Source organism: Lepidochelys kempii, chromosome 1 (genome assembly GCF_965140285.1).
Source record: "Lepidochelys kempii isolate rLepKem1 chromosome 1, rLepKem1.hap1, whole genome shotgun sequence".
NCBI lineage: Eukaryota > Metazoa > Chordata > Testudines > Cheloniidae > Lepidochelys > Lepidochelys kempii.
In genome coordinates, this window is record NC_136380.1 from 99,211,562 (window position 1) to 99,234,208 (window position 22,647).

The following is a 22,647-nucleotide window of genomic DNA, read 5'->3' on the forward strand; positions in this document are numbered from 1 at the left end:
GAAGGGTTTGTCCCCCATTTCCTTAAACTATCCTGAAGAAAAGGATGTCTGGATACATGCAGGGGTGGAGAGAGCATTTCTGACATACATAGATTAAGTATCCAGACTTGTTCTTTTACGATTTTAAAATGAGACCTTATGTATTCCTGTCTTTTCTTATTATTTTCCGAAATGGATACCTTATTTTCCATGTAACGTCGTCTTACACAGCTGATTGGAAATACAGGCATGCTGGTTTAATGGCCCTGTCAGCTATTGGAGAAGGTTGTCATCAACAGATGGAGGGAATTCTAAATGAGATAGTTAACTTCGTTTTACTTTTCCTCCAGGATCCTGTAAGTTTAATGCAGTTGATTGATCAAAATTTGTTATTTAACTTCTGTTTTTATAAACACTTACTATTTGAGGGGAATGTTATTTCAGCATCCAAGAGTGAGATATGCAGCCTGTAATGCAGTTGGACAAATGGCTACAGACTTTGCCCCTGGTTTCCAAAAGAAATTCCACGAGAAGGCAAGTAATAGACAATCCAAGATTAAATTTTGTTCCATTCAGAAACTTGTTTTGAACATAAACTATTCTGTTGTAGGTAATTGCAGCTCTTCTGCAAACTATGGAAGATCAAGGCAACCAGCGTGTTCAGGCTCATGCAGCTGCTGCACTCATTAACTTTACTGAAGATTGTCCGAAATCACTGCTTATTCCATACCTGGATAATCTAGTGAAGCATCTTCATTCCACCATGGTGATTAAATTGCAGGAGGTACAATATGCTTAATGATTTTGGTGGTTTTTTTTATTGCTTTGCTAAAGTCTTCTGTCAAGTTTGCAAACCCCATTTATTATCCTACAGTAATTATTTGAGTCTTGTAAAACAGCTGATATTAAATTCACATTCAGTATCAAAAACTGAATGTTGTAAATAGTGATATTTAGACTATAACAATATTTTATCAAAATTATAATCTGTACAAAAGCCACATTTGGAGATGGGATGCAATTTTCAAATAAAATTTAAGTGGTTGTAAGTTTTAGAGACAAACCATCTTTCTTTTTTTAATCCCAAAGTTAATACAGAAAGGCACTAAGCTGGTTTTGGAACAAGTTGTGACTTCCATTGCATCAGTTGCAGATACAGCAGAAGAAAAATTTGTTCCCTACTATGACTTATTTATGCCATCTCTTAAACACATTGTTGAGAATGCTGTACAGAAGGAACTTAGACTTTTAAGAGGAAAAACTATTGAATGCATCAGCCTAATTGGCCTTGCTGTTGGTAAGGAAAAGGTAAGTCTTTGAGATACATACTGAGATACATATTGTTAACTGTCGAGTCAAAGAGAATCTATTTTTTTAATAGATTCCACATAATAGTATGTTGCATTTCCTTCACTGATTGCTGAACCTTCAGGTTTGTTGCTGTCTGTCATACTTCCAAGTTCCTTTAACTGGGAAGGTAAATAAATATTTCAGCTGGCTTCGTTTGAATGGTTTTAGTTTTGTGCCTCATGTTGGTCTTTTATTCTGTATTTCCAAGATTACTACCTTGCAATTTAGTCTTTGCTAGATGTATGTGTGTGTGTGTATACATACTACATGTACATCTAAAAAAAAGTTTAGTATTTGTTACATGATGGCAATATGATTCAAATTGATATAGTACCTTTCATTTCAACACTGGAAAATATCTACCAAGAACATTTTAAATTCTCAAAATAAGTCAAATCATTAATTGTTAAAATTAATGAAAATACTATAAGGATAGCATGGCATGGAGTATTGCCACCTTCACTTCTGTGCTTTGTGGCTGAGCTGAGCACCTGGAAAGCGTGGCTGCAGAGCCTGCCTACAAAGATGGGAAGCCCTTCCCAGTGCAGGGGCCCCCTCAGCCAGGGACTGTTCTTCCCCCTCACCCCACCCCCCCCTTCACCTCCAGCATCCAGACCCCTCCAACACTGGGCTGGTACATGTGCCCACCCGGTAAAGACTGGGTTGCATGTGCGGGGCAGACCAGCCCCACCCAGGGACTGTCCTTCTGTGCACCAGCACCCCACCTAGGGACTGCCTCCCAGCACTCACCCTGCCCTATCCATGGACTGTGCCCCAATATTTAGGCCCCCCCCAACCTAGTCTGTTCCCCATGTACTAATTGACTCTCCTCCCCGTGCCTGCTGGTCTCCTACCTCAGCTGTGCAGCCCGCCCTGCCCACCTGCTGCTGCAGTCCTAGTGTTGGGGAGCCTGCTCCAGTTGGAGTCACTGGACCCACAATCCTGTAGGGTGGGGGGGCGCTGATCCTGATCCTGCTGCGGGGCGGAACCTGACACCACTGGACTTGATCCTGCTGGCAGGACTGATGCTGGGTCCGATCCTGTGACACCCCATTTTTGCACACCTCTTCCACCCCTGCTGGCTCTGCACCTGGGGCAGTACCTCTCCTGCCCCACCCTTGAGGATGTCACGTGAGCCACAGCTGTGTGCTGATTGGGCCACAGGTTGAGAACCACTGCCTTAAAGCTTGACCATAGCTAAGGTTCACATCTTCAGTGGAAGATTACTCTCAGGAGTATCTTACGCTGCTTTAGGAATTTTTGCTTTTAAGTTAAATTCCTCTAAAAACAATGACTAACTTATGTGCCTCAACTTGAAATAAGCGTTGTTTGATATGAAATTTCACATGTAGGTGTATTTTATTTCTAGTTTATGCAGGATGCATCAGATGTGATGCAGCTGTTGCTGAAGACGCAGACAGACTTCAGTGATCTGGAAGATGATGACCCCCAGGTATGTCAGATGCTCACTTGTAACAAATATCTGTTGACGCCTAATATTTAGTGTCTTTATCCTCTTGCTTTTTTATAGAAAATTTCTGAAGTGTCCCATGCAACATAGAAGTGTGTACCTGCTTCTTAAAAAAATTAGCTGTTCAGATCTCTTTGCCACAGAGAACCATTCTCCTAAGTCTAGTACAATGCATGGGATCTGCATAGTGTAGAGGTGGTTGAAAAGTGAAATTCCTAACAATGAAAGGATTTGAGGATCGAGGAACTTAAGAAACTGGACTTGCAATGCAGATTCTTCCATGCAGGAAATGGAGGGAAATGGTACATGGAATGCCAGGATCAGACTTCAGCATATGAGTCTCTGTAATGGATAGTCTCTTTAGCACTGGATCCATTCACTATATTCTTATAGTAAATAGTTACTATGTTATAGTGGTTTTACTGTGAAAATGACTACAAATTTAATTAAGATTTGTATTCAACTTCTATATAAAATTGCTCAACCTATGTCATTTGGTTTTTTTTCTAACTGAAATTCTAATGGAAAATTCTACTTGAGATCTGAAAACCTAAGTGGTCATTTTTCATATCACTTCTACACCAATAATTGCAGTTTGACCATAGCAGACTAACTTGTTGATGCACACGGTAGAATAAAATTTAGCTTTATTGTGCTGCATTTTCTCAACAGCACCATTATTACTAAAAACTTGTCAGGAAGAAAATATCTTCTCCCTCTATCTGAGGATATTTGTAATAAACACTTTCATATTTACTGACCTCCCAGGCCAAGATACATTGCATCGGTGCCTCTACCCAAAACTACTAGAGGCAGTTCAGAATTCTCCCTGAGGCTCTGGTCTTAACTTCCTTCCACCCTTGTACCAGATTCTCTGCCTATGGCAGTGCAAGCAGCGTTCAGCGCTAGCTTATCTATTGTAGCCCTAGCTTTAAAGGATGATTTTGAAACAGCAGCTAGCAAAACCTTTTTCCCACCCTATCCTTTTGACCATCCTCTGACCTCCTTCATCCATTTATTGCCCCTCTCCCTATGGCTGAGCTTCCCAATCGAAGCAAGCAGAGGGGCTCCATTTGTGAAGAGACTCTTGGGAGATACAAGGGGAGCTCTGTCACAGCTGCTTTTAGTCTGTGGACCCTTACGCTAATGGGTAAGTTTGTTGGGTCCCTTGCTTCCCTGCCCTGCTGTTTAAGACTTTTCTGGATACACTTCTGTTTGGCAATGTCAGATCTCGTTGCACATTGGGACAGATAAATCCAAACTAAAACTTTACTCTTTTTAAAAAATAGTTTGAATGAGCAAAACTGGTATACCCACACTAGATAAACAGTTGAAGAGGGCAAAAGGGTCCAAAACAGACTCTGGCAGGTCAAGTTTTTTGGTTTGACCTTATCAGCTGTTTTATAGAGGTCTCTTGGTAGTCATTAAAGAGATTCTCTTCTTGCTTGAGTTTGTACTACTAAAAAGAGCCTGCAAGGTAACTCTGATGGCCTAGTTCCAAAGCTGCTAGTTCCAGCAGCAAAGCCTCAATTACTCTTAGGGTCTCAGAGCTCAATTTTATGTCATGTAATTTCCACCTCACTGCTCCTCTTCGCACAGATTGGACTGGTGAAAAGCTTATGTAGAATCATAGGACTGTAAACTCTGCCCACCAGAAATCCTGCCTCGAGCAGTAGGAAAATACAGTAGTTCAAGCCCTCTTGCATCTGTATTTTAAAAATTAATTCAGTTTCTGGGGAAATTGAGCTCTTTCCACTGCTGCTTTTTCTCTTGGTTGATGCAACTGAACCTCTGGAGAATTCATCTACATGGATTGCTCACTAAGCAATCCTGGACTAAGGTTACTTTTGCCCATTTAAAACTTACAGCAGAGGGAAAATTGTCACTTCAACTCTCTGACCTTCACTACTTGGGATAGGGGCCCAGTCTCTTGAGGCCTCCTTACTTATCCATAACTAAGACTCACTAGACACAGAGTCACTTATGAGGTGATAGAGGCTGTGACTACATGCAGAAGCTTGCCTTGCTGAGAAGAATAATTTCAGGGTGGATTAGAGCAGAGCAATATTGGTATTACAGGGACAAGAGGAAGTTAAAGTCAGGAGACGGCAGGGGATTTGCACAGATATTCTAGCAAAGACAAAGGTTCAGCTCTTCAAAATATTCCCTAAAAGAAGGCCATGCCAGTTGAAGAGAAGGGTTCCATCATAGCTTTTGTATGCCCCTGTGCCCCCATACAAACTGTCTTCAGCTGTCAGTGAGGGTTAAAAGATTGTTTTGACTTTCCAGCAGTATATTGAAGGTAAGCTGTTTTCGGGGGGGTTTTTAGCTCATAGACATTGAGTTAATAAGATGTTATATTTAAACCCCATCTATTTGAGATTCCCTCTTGTTCTTTCTTCCTATGTCATAAAAAAAAAACTACTGTTCAGTGCAAAACTTGATTAATTTCCTTGAGTCATTCTGTACCTGTTTTTTATGGTCTGCTACACTGTATTACCTAGTGACATGTTCTGTATTTTGAGATTTTTTTTCTGGATCTTCTCTCCGTAAGCGTATCTGAAAATTAGTTCCCTCACAACACACATACAGTAAATCACTACTCGTGTATCTTTTTTGGAATTGAAGCTTCAGTAAATGTTAACTTTGCAAATTACATAATTTTCTTTGAAAGAAACTTACTATTGGAGGGCCCTGAGGGCCAAAGTGGTTCCACTGCATGGGCACTGTCCTGTACTAGAGCCAGCAGGTTGGGAACTTGAAGATAAAGGATTTCCTAGTCAATGTTTTGCTGAGGTTACAGGTTCATGTGTGGTGATGTATAACAGCTATGTCTTTACAGAACCACTTACAGGTAAAATTGATTTTTCTTTGCTTTGAGCTGCATTTTGTGCAGTTTGGCAATATATAAATAAAACATAGCAATTGTGTGTGGGCAAGACAAGGTTTAAAACACAAAATAGCTGTGTCCTTGAGACAGTCATTGGCCTCTGAGTCAACAGTGTTCATCTTGGGAAGACCTCCCTGGAATCCAACATGAAAAGAGCAACCATACAGCATTTTTGCAGCATCCTCCACAGATGCACAGTGGGCTGTCTTAGATTATGCTTGGGGCATCCTTCTTGGCACAGTGAACTATGCAACATCTGAACCTAGTAAGCTTGGCTCCAGAGGTGGTATGGAAGCCCAAAGTCAATTAGCTGTTCATACAGCATGGTGATGTGGGAGTTCCTGGTAGTGACAGTTTCTTCCTTTCTGTCAGATTCAGTGAGCTGATCTCAATCGAGAGTGTGCAGCACTGTCCAGATAGGATTTCTATTGCACAGTTGGTAGAAGAGTGCATCCCAAATATTCCTGAACAGTGTCAAGTGTGGCATTTGCTGTACCTTGGTGATCAGTCTGTTGGTTGCATTCTGATGCTGGTTGTCAGGTGGAGAAATATTGGCTAGGACTGGTAACATACACAATTTTTGTTGGCTCCAATGTGCCTGTAACAATTCTCATGTCTGTTAATTTAGTGTGTGCAGAATTTAACCAAACTGGGGCGCAGTATTCTCCCGTTGAATAGCCGAGAGTGAGCCCTAAGTTATGCAGCGTTCGCATACTAGATCTCCAGGTTGATCCTACCAGTTTACGTTTCTGCTTTTGATAATTTGAGCTACGTGGGTGGGGGCTGGGGGTGTGTGTGTGAGTGAGAGAGATGTTGGGTGACCTCTTGATACTCTGGCTTTGGATCACGTGCTGACCACTGACCGTTCAAAAAGACGTTTAAGCTCAGGTTGGCTCTGAGCATGCCGTAAATGGAAGCATATTGACATGGTCTTTGATGTACTTGGTTTTCATCTCCATGATCAAGATCAATGCCCATAAACTACCTGGAGATGGTATTTGGTAGGCTCATTGGTGGGTATATTAAATAAAGTTGGTGCCAGCACCAAGCCTCCTGGGAGTCCATTCTTCTGTAATCTCCAGGTGCTGGTTTTGTGGCCCAGAGCCACCTAAAAATGTCTACCTCAGACCATCGGCTCAGTTGCAATGACAATCCATCTAGGAAGAACCCTTGACATTTTGTACAGCAAACCAGTGTCCCAGATGGTGTCATAGGCTGCTGTAAGGTAAAAAAGGACAGCTCCACTTTTCTTCTCTTGAAATCCATTCTCACTGTACATAGTGAGTGCTAGCATTTGGTCCACCTGTGCTTCCTTTTGGTTAGAGTCATTCAAAAGTTGTTCTGTCATAGGCATAATTGTCTAAAGCATCATCCACTCGAGGAGTTTATAGCTACAGCTTGAGTGATATTGGATGGTAGCTGGCTGCTGAAGAGTGGGCTTTACCTGGCTTTGGTAAAGTTGTCACCTTAGCTTTTTGTCGTTCTTGGGTATCATTCTCCTATATGTCATGGGACATGAGGGTGGACAGTCAGTGTTGGCTTTTCTTTCTAAGATGTTGTAGTTCTGGTGATATATTTTCAAAAGCAGCAGGCTGTCCATGTGTTCATTTATTTTAGTGCCTTTCTTATTTCTTTCCTAGAGAATGGCTGGAAGCTTTTTTGTCTTGGTCCATCTGAGGCGATTCCTTTTAGTGGTGCCACTCTTTTTGATTGACCTCTCAAATTTTATCTTTGTCTGCTTTAGTGATGTTGGTCAGTTAACTGTTTGACAAAGAACATGCAGACCTACTTAAACATACTATATAGGCTTTTTGGCAGCCATGTGGGATGGTCTTGGAGGCAGCCTAAAAGATGGCATTGGTAAACCTTGAGTATGCTTGATCTAATTGAGATGTTATGTGATCGACTGTATATTGGTCAATGAGCTTAGTGTAATTATTCCAGTCTGCCTTTCTGTAGTTCCAACATAGCCTTGGTTTAGTAATCAGTATGGGTATGGTAACCCCTATTTGGATGAAGATGGGGCAATGCAGCTGTGGGGGGAATTTCTAAAGACCCTGAAGGTGGGCAGTAGAGCGCAGTCTGTAACTGAGGTCGGGGGAGCAGCCCTCATTCCAGCAGGTAGAGTGAAAATTTGGCTGGTTGGTTAGGGTCATGAAAATGTAGTTAATTGAGAGAGATCCAGTTTGTAGTCTGTTCATCTTGGATCAGATTCTGTATTGCTTCAGATTGTGTGGTTGCTATTAGTCTCTGGCATAGATAGTGGGATGCTAGAGTGATGATACAGTAGGCCATAATTATTAGGGGGCCACCCAGCCACTTTAAAGTTGTTGAGCCTTATGATGTCATAGTAGTTAGATGTAGATGGTAGACTCCACACTGGTAAGTTGGGTCTTACATACATGGCTCAACCATATTTTCATGAAGGCTGTAATTTGAGATTGAAACCAGATATTATAGGTAACTGGCAGTGAATGAATTAACATGGGTTTCCTAAAAGCAGATCGCATCAATGTTGTGGCAGGAGGCAATGTTTTCAAAACCAGAGTGCTTTGTGGCTCTTACGCCATCGACGTTCAAGTGTAGCACCTTGAGGGAAGGGTAAAACTTTATAGCATTTCCTTGTCTTTGTCTATGTCCTCGGTAATTGTGATCCAGTAGTCTGACAATGATAGACTTTTAACCACTTTTTTTATATACTGCAGTGTAATAGAAATGCATTTCCTCTTGTTTTGTTTTAATACACGTTAAAAAGGGTAATAATGAGTGTGCTTATGTGAGTTTTTTAAAACTGCTCTCACAGATATCGTACATGATCTCTGCATGGGCTAGAATGTGCAAAATCCTTGGAAAAGAATTTCAGCAGTACCTTCCTGTTGTCATGGGGCCTTTAATGAAGACTGCATCAATTAAACCTGAAGTAGCTCTACTAGACAGTAGGTTATAACTATTACTTTATTTTGAAAAATCTTTGAACTACAAATGCTGCCAGATCTTTTATAACCATCTTTTTTCTTTCTACAACAGCCCAAGATATGGAGAATATGAGTGATGATGATGGTTGGGAATTTGTAAACCTAGGAGACCAGCAAAGTTTTGGAATTAAAACTGCAGGCCTTGAAGAAAAAGCAACTGCATGCCAGATGCTGGTAGGTAATGGGAAATCTTGGTCAGCTACTTCTTGCTAGGTTTTCTATGGAATTAAATTAATAGTTAAAAGTCAATAGTTATTAAATCTGAATCCCATATATATAAGTATTTTATTCTTGCAGTACTAAGGTGTGGTTGGGCAAACTTTTTTGTGGGCAAATAACTCATTCATCCTCAACTTACTGCTTGCATTCAAATTTTAATAGTTCTCATTTTTAGTTTCATATTGCTGCAGTTTAGGTTTCAAACTCTGCAGATGACTTAAAAATACTGAAACCTTTTTCTATTGGTCCTAAGTTCTGTTAACTTACATAAAATTAAGCCTTGGGACAAATGTAACGAGTGTCCTTTCAGATGTCAGCAAAAGGAGCCCTAGAAAAAGAATTTTCAGTTGTACATATCATGAAATATACACATTTAATCTAAAATATTCAGCCATTAGTGAAAAAATATACTCTGCCATCTAGCTCTTTCCAAATATCATGGTTAAGTGGTAAGTAAATGCATTCTAACTTGGCTTTTCCATTAACTCTGACCTTACTCTGGTTGCCTACTATCCTCCTTGAACATTTCATAGTTTAAAAATTTTAGTAGTAATGCTTTTACCCTAGTGCTGATAACTGTTAAAATTACCTTTTTTGTGTTTCAGGTTTGCTATGCTAAGGAATTAAAAGAAGGATTTGTGGAGTACACAGAGCAAGTTGTAAAACTGATGGTTCCTTTGCTGAAATTCTATTTCCATGATGATATCCTTTTAATATAAAAACAATAGAAATTAACTAGCAGTTTTACTTCTGAAAAACTCAAAACTTCATCTATGCTAGTCATCTTTCCATAAATATGGAAAAAGTAAGTTCAACAGTGTTATATTCTAGTGTCAGGAAGGTGTCTACAGCAGGGGTGGGCAAACTTTTTTTCCTGAGGGCCACATCGGGTTTCCAAAATTGTTTGGAGGGCCAGTTAGGGGAGGCTCCCCCCAGACAGCCAGGCGTGGCCCGGCCCATGCCTCCTAACCAACCCAGCCCCATCTAACCCCCACCCCCCCACCACCACCGTGCTACCTGGAGCACCAGTGGCTGGCAGCGCTACAGCCGCACTGCCTAGAGCACCAGGTCAGGCCGTGGCTCTGCAACTGTGCTGCCTGGCCGTCCAGAGTGTTGCGCTGGCAGTGCTGTGTGCTGAGGCTGCGGGGGAGGGAGGACAGTAGGGCAGGGGCCGGGGCCAGCCTCCCAGGCCAGTAGCTCAGGGGCTGGGCAGGACAGTCCCGTGGGCTGGAGTTTGCCCACCTCTGGTCTATAGCAAACCTCATTTTTCAGTATTTTATAAATTGGGAGTATAAATTTCTCCAACCTGATCCATTGCAAACAAGCTGTCAGTCCAGCAATAAATACTACTTTGACCAATTATTTAAATTTTGTCCATTGGCTTGGGCGTCTAGTTTCAGTATGTATGCAAATTAGTTTGAGTCTTAACTTCTTAATCTTACAGTATGCACTCGCCTCTGCATCTAGTTCATCCAACTAAAAAGCAGCACTGACTGTCCCTAAATGTGCCTGCCTCCAGCTCTTATCTGATGAAAAGCCTCCATAACGTAACTCAGAGCGTGAGGAAGAAGTAAACAGGGTGGGGAAATGTCCAAAACAATGTTGAAGTATTATTTTGTTATCTGTTTACTATTCTTGCCACAATGGGCAAGGACAGTTTTTACAACCCCAATATTTAGCCTATGTTTTTGTGCTCCCAGATCATAACTTTATTCAAATTGCACCATCAGTTCCTTTGGCAAATACGGCTTTTTGGTTTTTTTAAAGAAGAATTAAATAAGTAAATGTAAAAGTTGGTTGCAGCATGAATCAAGAAGCCAAGGAAATGCATAGATAGCTTTTCAACCTTAGTTATACATTATAAATCTTTAAAACTTTTATATAGCAAGCATAACTTTTACATCAAGTCTCTTTGATTAAATGTCTGGGTAGTTATGAAAATGAGTATATTTCAGCTTGGGGTGACTGGTCATAGTTTAAGGTGGGAATTTAGTACTTTTTTGGTAGTATGTTTCCTGATGCTCACGTCAGAAAAGTACTTCAGTTTGATCTCAGTTATCCACTATTTCCTTAATAATCAAACGTGTTCGTGTGGCAGCAGCAGAATCTATGCCTCTTCTCCTTGACTGTGCTAGAGTTCGTGGGCCAGAGTATCTCACACAGATGTGGCATTTCATGTGTGATGCGCTTATCAAAGCTATAGGGACAGAACCCGATTCAGATGTACTTTCAGAAATAATGCATTCATTTGCAAAGGTGACCTTTTTTCTTCATAGAAATATTTATGCCACTATCATTATTATTGAAAACTTGTATATGTATTTTTAGTGTCAAGAAATTTAGTGCTTGCCATAAGTTTAAATTACTAGTACAGGAGATTTTTTCCGACAGTTACCTATCATTTGACTGTGGTTTTGTTAGCTTAGTTTAATGGGACTAATTTTCATAGCTAACTATTGAAAATGTCCATTGAAACTTATAAATATAGTTTTTCTGGATTAGGGAACAATTTTTCACTTGCATAGATAACATTTGTTTAAAACATTAATACTAAATATCAAACAAAAGTCTAGAAAAAACACTAAATTTTACTACATTTATGGATCTAACCTGTAAAATGTTAGTTCCTTAATTTTATAAACCTAGAATTAATATGAAAGTTCTTCTTTTTTAAAAAAAAATTTGCTATTTTGTCAGTGGTAATCTGAAGTATAGCTCTAGTCAATGTTTTCAACATGTTAAAATTTCACTGTCACTATTTGAGTAGTGTTTAATGTTAAACTTCTGTTTTGAATATAATGTATTTCACTAGTGCATTGAGGTAATGGGAGATGGATGCCTTAACAATGAACATTTTGAAGAACTTGGAGGAATATTGAAAGGAAAATTAGAAGAGCACTTTAAAAATCAAGAGTTAAGACAAGGTAAGTTAGTACCATCTTCTATGTATTAGAATAAGTTTTGTGATTTACACTAAAGATAGCTCTCTAAAGCAGAGATTCTAAACATCTCGTATTGACTGCTTGTTCAGTTATCTCCTGAGTTACCTCACCTTGAGATTCAGCAGCGGTAAAATGAAACTAGATACATTCAGATTAGAAATTAGGTGCAAACTGTAACTAGTAATTGACCTTTGAAATAGCTTACCAAAGGATGTATTCTCCATCATTTGAAATCTTTTCCAAAAAATGTTGTAGCTCAGTCAGAAGTTGATGCAGAAATCACTAGGTGAAATTCTAAGACAGTCAGACTAGGTGATCAGAATTGTCCCTTCTGACCTTAAATCAGCGACAACCTCCCAATCCTACAGCAATGACTGTTTGTTTTTGGTATCCCTTTTCCCTGCTTTTCTGATTTTTGCTTTTCCCAGACCAAGGTTGTCCTTCTTCCATGCTCCCTTACATACTCACTCCTAACTTGTTCAGTGCATTTTTCCTTACTTGCCCAATATCTCCTTTAGGCACTCTGACAGAAGGTCCTGAGTGCTTCACCTGCAACTGTTTCTGGAATCCTCTTTTATCCATTACTGCATTTTGTCAACTGTTCCTGTGCTTTTTGCAGGAGTGGGTCCTAGAGAAAACATCTAACCTTATAGTTTGCACTTATTCCTTTTAATTTAGTGAAAAGACAAGATGAAGACTATGATGAACAAGTTGAAGAGTCATTACAAGATGAAGTAAGTTATTTCCTTTTTTGAGTTTTAAAAAATAAATAAAAATTTAGACACTTTCAAATTCCACAGAGCAGCAGCTGTGTGGAGACAGACTTTACACCACAGTGACATGCTGCTGAATTGAAACAAACAAAACCAAATCCTTTGAGACTTGCCCATATGGATCCCCAGTATTGGAGAAGTGCATCTTTGGCATGTTTCCTCAGAAGTTTCTAGCAAGCATTGTCTATTGGTGCTACACAGTGTGCTGGAACTTGAAGATATATCCTAACTGCTGATGGAACAGGTTTAGAGCAGAGCTTTTCCTTACTTATTTCCTCTTTTGAAGAGCTTTCTCTTTCTAAATAGGATTGCTTTTTAAAACTACTTTTTCAATTATTGTACCATTCCAAGTATTGTCCAAGGTTCAGCCCAGTTGCCCTGCTTTTTTATCTTTGTGCCTTTTGGGTCTGTGTGGTGTTGCTAATCCAAGCAACAGCATGACTCAAGGTCAGGGAGGCTGCAAGCCATTTGCCTCCTTCAGTGTCGTCCTATGTGTTGCTGATGACTGTTAGCTGTTATCAGTCACTGGGTGGAGACTGTAGAACCTTAAAGTACTGGGAAGGAAACTTTTATTTCTGATGGAGGACACTGCATCTGAGGAAGTGAGCTGTAGCTCACGAAAGCTTATGCTCTAATAAATTGGTTAGTCTCTAAGGTGCCACAAGTACTCCTTTTCTTTTTGCGAATACAGACTAACACGGCTGTTACTCTGAATCCTAGGGTTTAGTCAACCAAGCCTTGTATCTAACACCCAGAACAGTTGACATTTAAAGGGCCTTTGAGTTAGACCTACTCACTGAAAATGGCTGCTTAAGGCCTGACAGAGAGGCAGTGCTGTAATTCCCAAAACTCTCCATGCTCAAAAGAGAGCATAAATGTTGGTACTAAAGTCTCTCCAGTACCAAGTCCTGGTAGGCCGGGCTAAGAGTCCTGAGTTTGTTCATTTCTCAGTACCAAGACATTTGGTCTCTAGCGGGACAAAGAAGCAGAAAAAGTATATTGGTACGTATTGGAACCACAAGTTATGTATTCCAATCTACCAGATCACTTCGCTATCAGAGTAAGATTTTTCCACCTGCATTTGAAGTATTTCAATCTAACAGTTTGGCTTCTGGGTTATTTGGGCACAAGATTGGGAACTCTGTGGAGGAATCCAAAGATTATATTGGAAAGCAGGAAACATTCTACATGGAAAACTTATTTGATGAATGAAGTTGTGGAAAGATTCTACTTTCTTAGAAAAGAATGGACTAGAGATGGTCCTGCATACTTTCTAATTTTTGAGTATTTAATAGTCAAAACTTTCATTGAGTTCACTGTTTGTCTAGCTGCCAGTTCAGCTTTTCACCTTTTCAAAGCATGGATCATGAATCTTAATTCATCTTGTGATTACAAAGCTTGTTCTGTGTTCTCCCACCAGTGTATGAACATAGTCTTTGTTCTGTTTGTACAGTGCCTAGCACAGTAAGATCCTAGTGCGTGATTGGGGCTCAGAGGTGTTACCACAGGACCAATAAATTAATCGTACTAATGCTCATAGATCCACTGTGTTGAGCCTAGGGGCACATCACAGTTTTAAAAAATGTTTCCAAAATGCACCTGTACAATGTCTACATCAAGAAATGCACAATTCCCACTTGACGCTCCACACACATTTATGTAAGCCTTAATTCCTCAATTTGTCCTCCTAGATCTGTGCCCAGTTTGAAAGCAGTCCTGCAGTGACTTCAGCGGCTAACTTCTCACTAACACACACACACCACCTGGAAGGTCACAACTGCTTGTTAATTTCCAGAACTGAGGAGCCATATGGGCAGTTGTTGAAGGCGAAAAAGTGGTGACTTACCCTAGTAACAGATTTTTGGAGATTGTCCATATGGATCCACATACCTCAGCCCATTCCAACTAGTCTCTCTTTTTCGAGTTATTCGGTTAATTGGAGGAATTGAGTGGTTGGGGTCCATGCCCTCTCTTAAATTCTCACAAATAAACAATGGGATGCAAGTGGTCTCATTAGACAGTACTTGCTAGAAGTTTCCAAAATCATGTGCCAGGGATGCACTTCCCCCAAGAATATGGATCGACATACATGGTTATTTTGAGAAAAATCAGGTACTGTACATAATCATTCTGTGATGTATGAAGTCTGTAAGGAAATATTTTAACATTCAGCATTGCTATATTTTCATAGCTACTAAAATTCATTGGAAAGAAAATGAGAGTTACATTAACTAAGAGTTACTGCTATACGCCTTGTCATTTCAAAATATATAGAACACTTCTCTTTTTACCAAGAAAAATAACCTGACATATAAAATTGTTCCCGTGAACTTGTCATGAGAGAAATTTTGAAGAGGAATGACTTAAATAGAGTAATCTTACTAAGCGCATTAACTTCTTCTTTGAGTAGTGTCCCTGTGGGTACTCCACTTCAGGATTTGTGCTTGCCCATACACTTTTGGTCCCTGGGTCCACACCTGCATCATAGATGTCTTTGGGCTCTGGTGTATGGGTGGGACAGATCTGCTGCTGCTCCAGTTGCTTCTCAGCTGCCTGTGGCTTGAGACAGAGTAGTGCACTGTTAGCTGTAGCTAGCTAGTGACTTGCTGCTCTGATTGTTCGTTCATTTTGTCATTCTTTTATATATATATTTTTTTAATTTCTGTTTATTTAATAAAGCTTTGTGCTTTTGTGGGATTCCACCTTTCCTTCTTTTATTTGCCTAATCTGGCACAATTTTATTCTCTCAGGCCTCAATCCATGGTGACAAGTAATGGGTTATGCCAGCGGTTCTCAAACTTCATTGCACCATGACCTTCTGACAACAAAAATTACTACATGACTCCAGGAGTGGGGTCTGGAGCCCGAGCCCCGCTGCCCTGGGCTGGGGGGGCAGAAGCTAAAGGACTCCTACGCTGGGCAGGGGACATGTAACTTTGTCACCTGCCCAGGGTGAAGCTCTTGGGTTTTGGCCTTGGCCTGGGCCTCAGCAAGTCTAACCAGCCCTGGTGACCTCAGTAAAATGGGTTCCTGACCCACTTTGGGGTCCTGACCCACAGTTTTAGAACCCCTGGGTTATGCCCAAGATCCCAGGCTTCAAACTCTGCCAGGCCTGCCATAGGCCTTTTCCTTGCAGTGACAGACATTCAATATGTCTCCGCTGCCTGGGAGAGACTCATGTCCCCGCCTAATGTACGATCTACTCAGGAGTTAAAGGCAGATCCAAAAAGTTGGAGATCAGACTAAAACTCCTGTTGATGGAGCATTCTCTTAGACTCTGGGATTCAAATCACCACCCTTTACATTGAATTTGGTTGGTCAGAGAGGCCTGGTGCATCACAGTTGCTATGGTAAGCAAACCCTGGGGTCGTTCAGAACCATCCAGACTTCAAAAGAAAAAAGAGCCTATTTTACACTGTGGGTAAAGAGTAAGGAAAAGTCTTGATCTGAGTCTGTCTTCGTGTCCTGGCACGGGGATTGGTGTGGCTCTTACCCACTCTGGTCACGAGACTGCAGCATCAGCTGAATAGACCACACTGCATACTGGGAAGCCACCAGTAAACAATCTAGAGTGGGTCAGCACTGGACTCTGTACCTTCAAAGCAAATGGATTTTAAAGCGGAGCTGAAACTGTTGTTGATAGTCTTATGTACCTAGATGAGATGGGAACATGGATTGCACTTCAGTACCCTCTCCTGTACCACACTGTATATTGAGTCCCAAGGGTCCTTATCTAGATTCTCTGGTGCCATCCTGGCTCCTTTTCCATGAGGACCTTCAGATCCTGGAAGAACTCCTATCGCTTTTACTGAGGGATACTAAAAGAGTCCTCGCTGGTACCAACTTACCTTCTGGAGTCAACTTACCTTCCAGTCCTGCCGTCTACCGTAACTCATCCTCTGGTACCAACATGGTCACTGGCCCCACACAAACAATTTGAGAGTACTGAGAGGGAGCTGCAGCCAGTACCTATATCCTCCAATACAGTCTTGCTGCCCAGTTGAGTCTCTGCCTCCAGATGCAGTAACAAGACCCTTTCCAGTCCCCAGTACTGACTTGACAAACCGCTGGTACCAGTTCCACTTGCCCCTCCGATGGTCATTGCGGCGGGCACTTCATCTGATTCAGAGGTATCCAAGGCTCCTCCACCATCCTGTTCTAGCCTCCCTCCCTTAAGGTGCACCCCAAGGAAGAAATTACACCCAGCAACTTTGGGGTCCTGCCCTTTTTCCGTATGCCCCATGAGAGTTGGCTTATTGGAACTCAAGAGCCCCTTATGGTGGTCTGCTCTAGAGGGTCCCTTGTTGGCATGCCAACAACTGAGATCCTTAGGTCCTGCTCCATAGGAGGAACTTAGAGGAGCAAGAGCCAGCTGGAGAAGCAGAAGTACCACCTTCCCACAAATCCTCTTCCTCACTAGATGAGGCTGTTATGCCTCCCTCACCATTTTACGCTGATAGTTTCAAGGATTTTCAAGACCTTGTAAAACAAATAGCAGAGAACTTACACATTCTGTTTGAGAAGATACAGGAATATTCTACATATATCTCAGAGCGAAATCACTTTGCCCTTCAGTAATGCTCTGTTGGCCCCGCCTGTATGAGGTGACATGGTAGTTAGAATTTGCCACTCATGTATAAATGAGCTGACGCATACTATATACTGCCCAGAGGCTTGGAGAATTCGTTTTTTCGCATCCTACACCTAACTCCCTGGTGGTTGAGGCCATTAACTAACAAAATAGGCCACATTGGTCCTGTTCAACACTATCTAAGGAGCTTGAAATGGCTGGACATTCTGGATCGTAAAAGCTACTCCTTGGCCTCTTAGCAATTCAGAATAGCCAATTACCAAGCCCTGATGGCAAAATATGATTTTACAAGTTATTCAAAGAGTGCATCTTTTATTGAACACCTGCTACAGGGTGAACAATTTCAAGCCCTCCTAATGGAAGATCAGACAGTCACAAAAACATTTTTTTCCAGACTTCACTCAATGCCGCTATGATGTCCTGCCTCGTTTTGACAATACAACAGAACCCACAAACCACAGCAAGGTCTTGCCTTCAATTCCTGGGCCATATGGCAACCTGTACATTTGTGATCCACTTAGCGGTGGCGTATTAGCCACTAGGCCGACGGGGTCTGTGTCCAGGAGCCCCAGCAAAAAATCCACTGTTGGGCGGTGGAAGCCCCCACCACCCCCGACCTTGTCCGCAGCAGAAGCCCTGGGGCAGGCAGGGCAGGAGAAGCTCCAGTTCTCCGACCCTGGTCCCCCACAGAAGCATAGGGGAAGCCCCAGCACCTGGACCCCCCTCTGCGGCCCCAGGACTGGAGGAGCTCTCACTTGCCGCTGTGGCCCCAGGCACAGGGACAAAACTGCTGCGTTCTTGGGGCTGCACTGCAGGGAGGAGGGTGCAGAAAGGAGCAAATGGGTTGTGGAGAGCTGCAGTGGGAGGGGGTTCACCAGGCGGAAACGTGGGTGGAACAGGCTTGGGCCCCGGGGAAGGGGCAGAATGGGTATGGGACTGAAGGTGGAAGGGGTGGGGAGGACTCCTCCTTCTCCCTCCCCACCCCCACCACACACGCACTTGCTCTGACCCAGGAAACCTTAATCCACCTCTGCCACTTAGCAAGACTACACTCTCGGTGTATTCAAGCTTGGCTGAGAACTATCGACACCCCCCCCAAAAAGCCGTCCATTCAAGACTGTGTCCATATCTCAGAGGTTCTTCATTCTCTAAATTGTTGAAACGATCCCCAAAAAGTATGCATGGCAGTTATGTTCTCACAGTCTCCTCCCACAAGGATAATCACTACAGATGCCTTCCTGCTGGGCTGGGTTATGCACTTCAGGACTTCACAGCTTGGCAAATGGAGCCCACAGAAGGTGATCCTGCATATCAACATATTAGGTCAGAGATCCATTACTCAACATCTACACCCAATCAGAATAATTCTGGATAGCAAAGCAGTAGTGTATTATATCAGTCATCAAGAAGGAGCAAGGTTCCAGCCCTTCGGTGTTAAATCCATATCACACCACCTACAGATCTCAGTGGTTTCAGTACCAGGACTTCAGAATAGTGGCGGATTCCCTCAGCAGGCATTTCCACCTCTATCACAAGTGGGAGCTGAACAACACGGTATTCTGAAAGATGTCATACCTGGGGTCATCTGGAGATAAAACTCTTTGTATCACCATCCCACGCGATGTGCAGACTACTGTTTTGTGGGGAAAACACAGCCCCAATTCGATGTGGGCGGTGTCAAGGTGACACTGTAGTCAGCCTTTGGCCTCATGTATTGCTATACGCTTATCCCCAAAGCCATTACTGCTCAAGGTTCTGAATAAGTTGAAACAGAAGCCATCCTTATAACATCATCATGGCCAAAATACAGGTATGGTTCCCAGAGTTGGTTCATATGTCTAGACAGAGGATCCCCTTCCCCTGACAGTGGATCTTCTCACTCAGGAGTCAAGATCTATCTCCTGCCCCAACCTCTTAGTGCTTCACCTCAAGACCTGGCTATTAGATGATTCTTTGGTGTAGAACAAAACTTCTCCCTAGAGATACAAAGAGTACTTCTTAATAAATTTTCCTTTATAGTGGGTTTTCTATCTACAGAAGAGGAAACTTTGTCGGGCTTGGTGCAGCCTCTGATCTATACCTTCTCTCGAATCTTGTCTGACGTACTTGCAATTACCTGCTAAATTTAAAAATCACAGCATTATTGCTAAGTTCAATTTAAGTTCATGTGGCTGCCATCAGCTTTTCTCTCTCACACCCACACCCATTGAGCGATTTTTATTCTTTACCCACCCAACCACAGCGAGGTTCATTAGGGGCCTGTTCTACATTTTTCCTCTTAAGAAATCTATTCCGCCATGGGACCTCAACTTAATCCTTAATGTGCTGAGGAAACCTCCATTTGAACCTATGGGGAGCTATTTCCTCCTTCATTTGGCCCTCCAGATTGTGTTCTTCATAGCAGCTACCTCAGCCAGGTGGGTTTGGGGAGCTGGGATACCTGATGGCTGATCCACCACACACTGTATTCTATTGCTTACTGGTGGCACTATGTCCACACTCCCGCTTGCTACCATAAATTTCTTCAGGTTTCCATACTAATCAGGAGATTCACTTACTGGTATTTTATCCCAAGCCTCACTCTTTGAGGGAAATGAGCCTGTATACCCTAGATGTAAGAAGAGTTCTCTCATCTTTTACCTCAACAGAGCTAAGTGCTTCAGGACTTCCCCATGGATTTTTCTCTGTCGCAGAACTAATGATAGGGCACCCAATTTCCACTCAAACATAGTCTGAATGGGTTTTGGGATGCTTCTTAATCTATTTATGAAGCATCATTCCCCTCCTAGAGTGATTGGCCACTCCACCAGGGTTCAGCCTACCTGTGGCCTTTCTGAAAAACCTACCTATCTCAGACATCTGCAGGGCAGTCCTTCTAGTCTTCAGTGCATATGTTTTCTCAGCACTGTGCTCTCATGCCTGCTTCCAGAGCTGATGCGACTTTTGGTGATATTTTATGGTTTATACTGAATCCATCCCCTCTGTAATTGAGGGTACTGCTTGGGAATCTCTTGAAATGGAACACCCATACAGACACTACTTGAAGGAGAGGTAACTTGTGGTGCAGAAACTGGAAATCTTTGAGATGTGTTCCTATGGGAGCTCCACTACCTGCCCTCCTTCCCTTCTGCGTCAGTCTTCTCACTGGACTTTCGTGATTGAGAAGGAACTGGAGCAGCTGAGGGCCTCATCCCCTTATATCCGAGCACAAGCCTATCTAGAGCATGTGCATGAACACTGGAAAAATTCCAGCCAAGAGTTCATGGGGACGACACGCATGTCCTGAAGTGGAGCTTCCTTAGTGGGGCACATCTTCAAGAACTTCAGTTACTGTACAAGGTAAGTAACCTCTCCTTATAATTCCCTTTTTACCCTTATTTCAGAGTGGTTTTAAAAATATTTTGTAAAGTAACATGGGTGAGTTAACATGCACACCAAGGTTTATTTTGGATTTCGGTTATATCATGGCAGTGCAGAAATGGCCTAAAGTTGCAATCCCCACTTTCTTGTGCAGCGCAGCTTGTCACACTGTGAGATGTGAAAATATTGTCATATTAGTAGTGTGGCCATCAGAGGCTAGATGCAGTTGGCATTTTGCTTTCTGTCTGTTGCTATGGCTATAATGTGTAGAATAGGAGTGGAGCACTGATTAAAGCAACCATACTTAGAGTAATAGAACTCCCAACAAGGAGTCAGAGGATCTTGCTAGGGCCAATTCTTCAATCCTCACATAAATCCCATTTAAGTTGGTAGGAGTTGTGTGTGAAAGTCCACAGGATTAAGCCCTTCAATTCACTGTAATTGTGGAGGGTAAAGATGCACTATGCAGGGGGACAATAATAGAGAATAAGATGATTCAAATTGTCCAGATTGTTGTAGCAGAAGGAAGGAAGAGCTCAGAGTAGAAAACAGGCTGAAATGTCAGTGTAAAGACTGTTGAGGCATCAGGAAGCTATAGGAAAGGTCCTCATCCAAGGGCTTTGCATAGGGAAACAACCAGATTTGATTCCATGGTGCAAAGTGTCTGTCATAGTAAAATGCTATGTATTTTTCCATTTTTGATGGTGCATTGTTCCTCTCACTACTTCTAAAACAAACCCTTCTGATGTAACATAGTTGGGAACCAAGGTGAAGTAGCTCTGTCAGCACAGACACTGGATAGTGGTATAAATCTTTCTGAATTATTTACATATCTAGTTATCAGAGTGTCTAATTTAAATTGCTTTAGTTCAAAATGCAAAAGTCTTAATATTTTGATATGGTTTCTACCTTCTGAGAGAGTGCTGATCAAAAAGGATACTTCTGATGATATTGCTATTTTTTCTTAGGATGACAGTGATGTTTATATTCTGACTAAAGTGTCAGATATCTTGCACTCAATATTCAGCAGCTACCAGGAGAAGGTGTTGCTGTGGTTTGAACAGCTACTACCACTAATTGTCAATTTAATTGTAAGTATCTTGGATTCTTTCCATTTAAATCTGAGATGTTATGGCACATGCATAAGATCTCATGCTGGTGTGGCAAATTGTTTTTAGAGCACTGAATGCCTTGTACAAAACATAGGCATGTGTTCACCCAAGAAGTTTATAGTCTAGACCAATACAATCGAACAAATTTGTCACCTGGTGCTTTATCACACAGCAGTGCATTTGTTTCTTTTTTTACTAACCCTTCTGTCATAGATTATTGCTGATAGGCTTTGGTGGGGTATTTGAAATTTGAAAGAGGAAGTGCACCAGGTAGAAGGGACTTTCATAGAACAAGACCCAAAAAAGAATGCGCGGGGGGGGGGGGGGGGGGGTTAGTTAGGCATGAGATGGGGGGGGGAGTATAAAACTTCTGTATTCAACATACAGTCCTGATTTCATTTATTAGTCTAATTCAGTCGTCACCAACCGATCAATGTCTGTAAAGTGGTTGATCCTAGAGGATCTCCCAGTCGATCATGATCTGTGGTGGTGGGGCGTGGCTGCCGCTAAGGCAGACTCCCTACCCTGGCCCCATGCTGCTCCCAGAAGCAACCAGTGCAGGCAGGGGGCAGGGATCTCCCTCTGTGCGCTGCTTGTGTCTGCAAGCACCGCCCCCACAGCTCTCCTGGCTGCGGGGGCAGTGCTTGCAGAGAGGGGCAGTGCGCGGACGCATGTGCCCCCCGCCTCTCCTTACACGTGCACACCCCCCCTGCAGGGCCGCGTTGGCCCCTTCCGGGAGTGGTGTGGTGCTGGGGTAGGCAGGGAGCCTGTCTTAGCCTCGCTGTGCCCGCCACCAACCAGGAGCTGCCAGAGGTAAGTGCTGCCCGGTGGGAGGCTGCACCCCAACTCCCCGAGCCCCTTCCTGAACCCCGAGCCCCCTCCCAGAGCCAGCATCCTAAGCCCCCTCCTGCACCGCAACCCCCAGCTCTGACTCCCCTCCCAGAGCCAGCATCTTGTACCCCCTCCTGCACCTCCAACACTCTGC

At 42.5% G+C, this 22,647-nt stretch overlaps 1 protein-coding gene across 3 annotated transcripts in view; it reads left to right on the top strand.

Annotated features, from left to right (window-relative positions):
• The window catches only part of IPO5 (importin 5), a 79,773-nt gene that overhangs the window by 30,147 nt on the left and 26,979 nt on the right, over window positions 1-22,647 (top strand). Inside the window, exons 11-22 of one of the 3 annotated variants that reach the window (XM_073348073.2) lie at window positions 211-335; window positions 424-513; window positions 590-763; window positions 1,069-1,287; window positions 2,699-2,782; window positions 8,494-8,626; window positions 8,718-8,839; window positions 9,490-9,586; window positions 10,968-11,140; window positions 11,697-11,808; window positions 12,505-12,560; window positions 21,519-21,641. In XM_073348073.2, coding sequence (XP_073204174.1) covers window positions 211-335; window positions 424-513; window positions 590-763; window positions 1,069-1,287; window positions 2,699-2,782; window positions 8,494-8,626; window positions 8,718-8,839; window positions 9,490-9,586; window positions 10,968-11,140; window positions 11,697-11,808; window positions 12,505-12,560; window positions 21,519-21,641 — 1,508 coding nt within the window. Of the gene's footprint in view, window positions 1-210; window positions 336-423; window positions 514-589; window positions 764-1,068; window positions 1,288-2,698; window positions 2,783-8,493; window positions 8,627-8,717; window positions 8,840-9,489; window positions 9,587-10,967; window positions 11,141-11,696; window positions 11,809-12,504; window positions 12,561-14,290; window positions 14,917-21,518; window positions 21,642-22,647 lie in introns of those variants that run through there. The other 2 variants (XM_073348083.2, XM_073348092.2) reach the window with 2 other exon arrangements.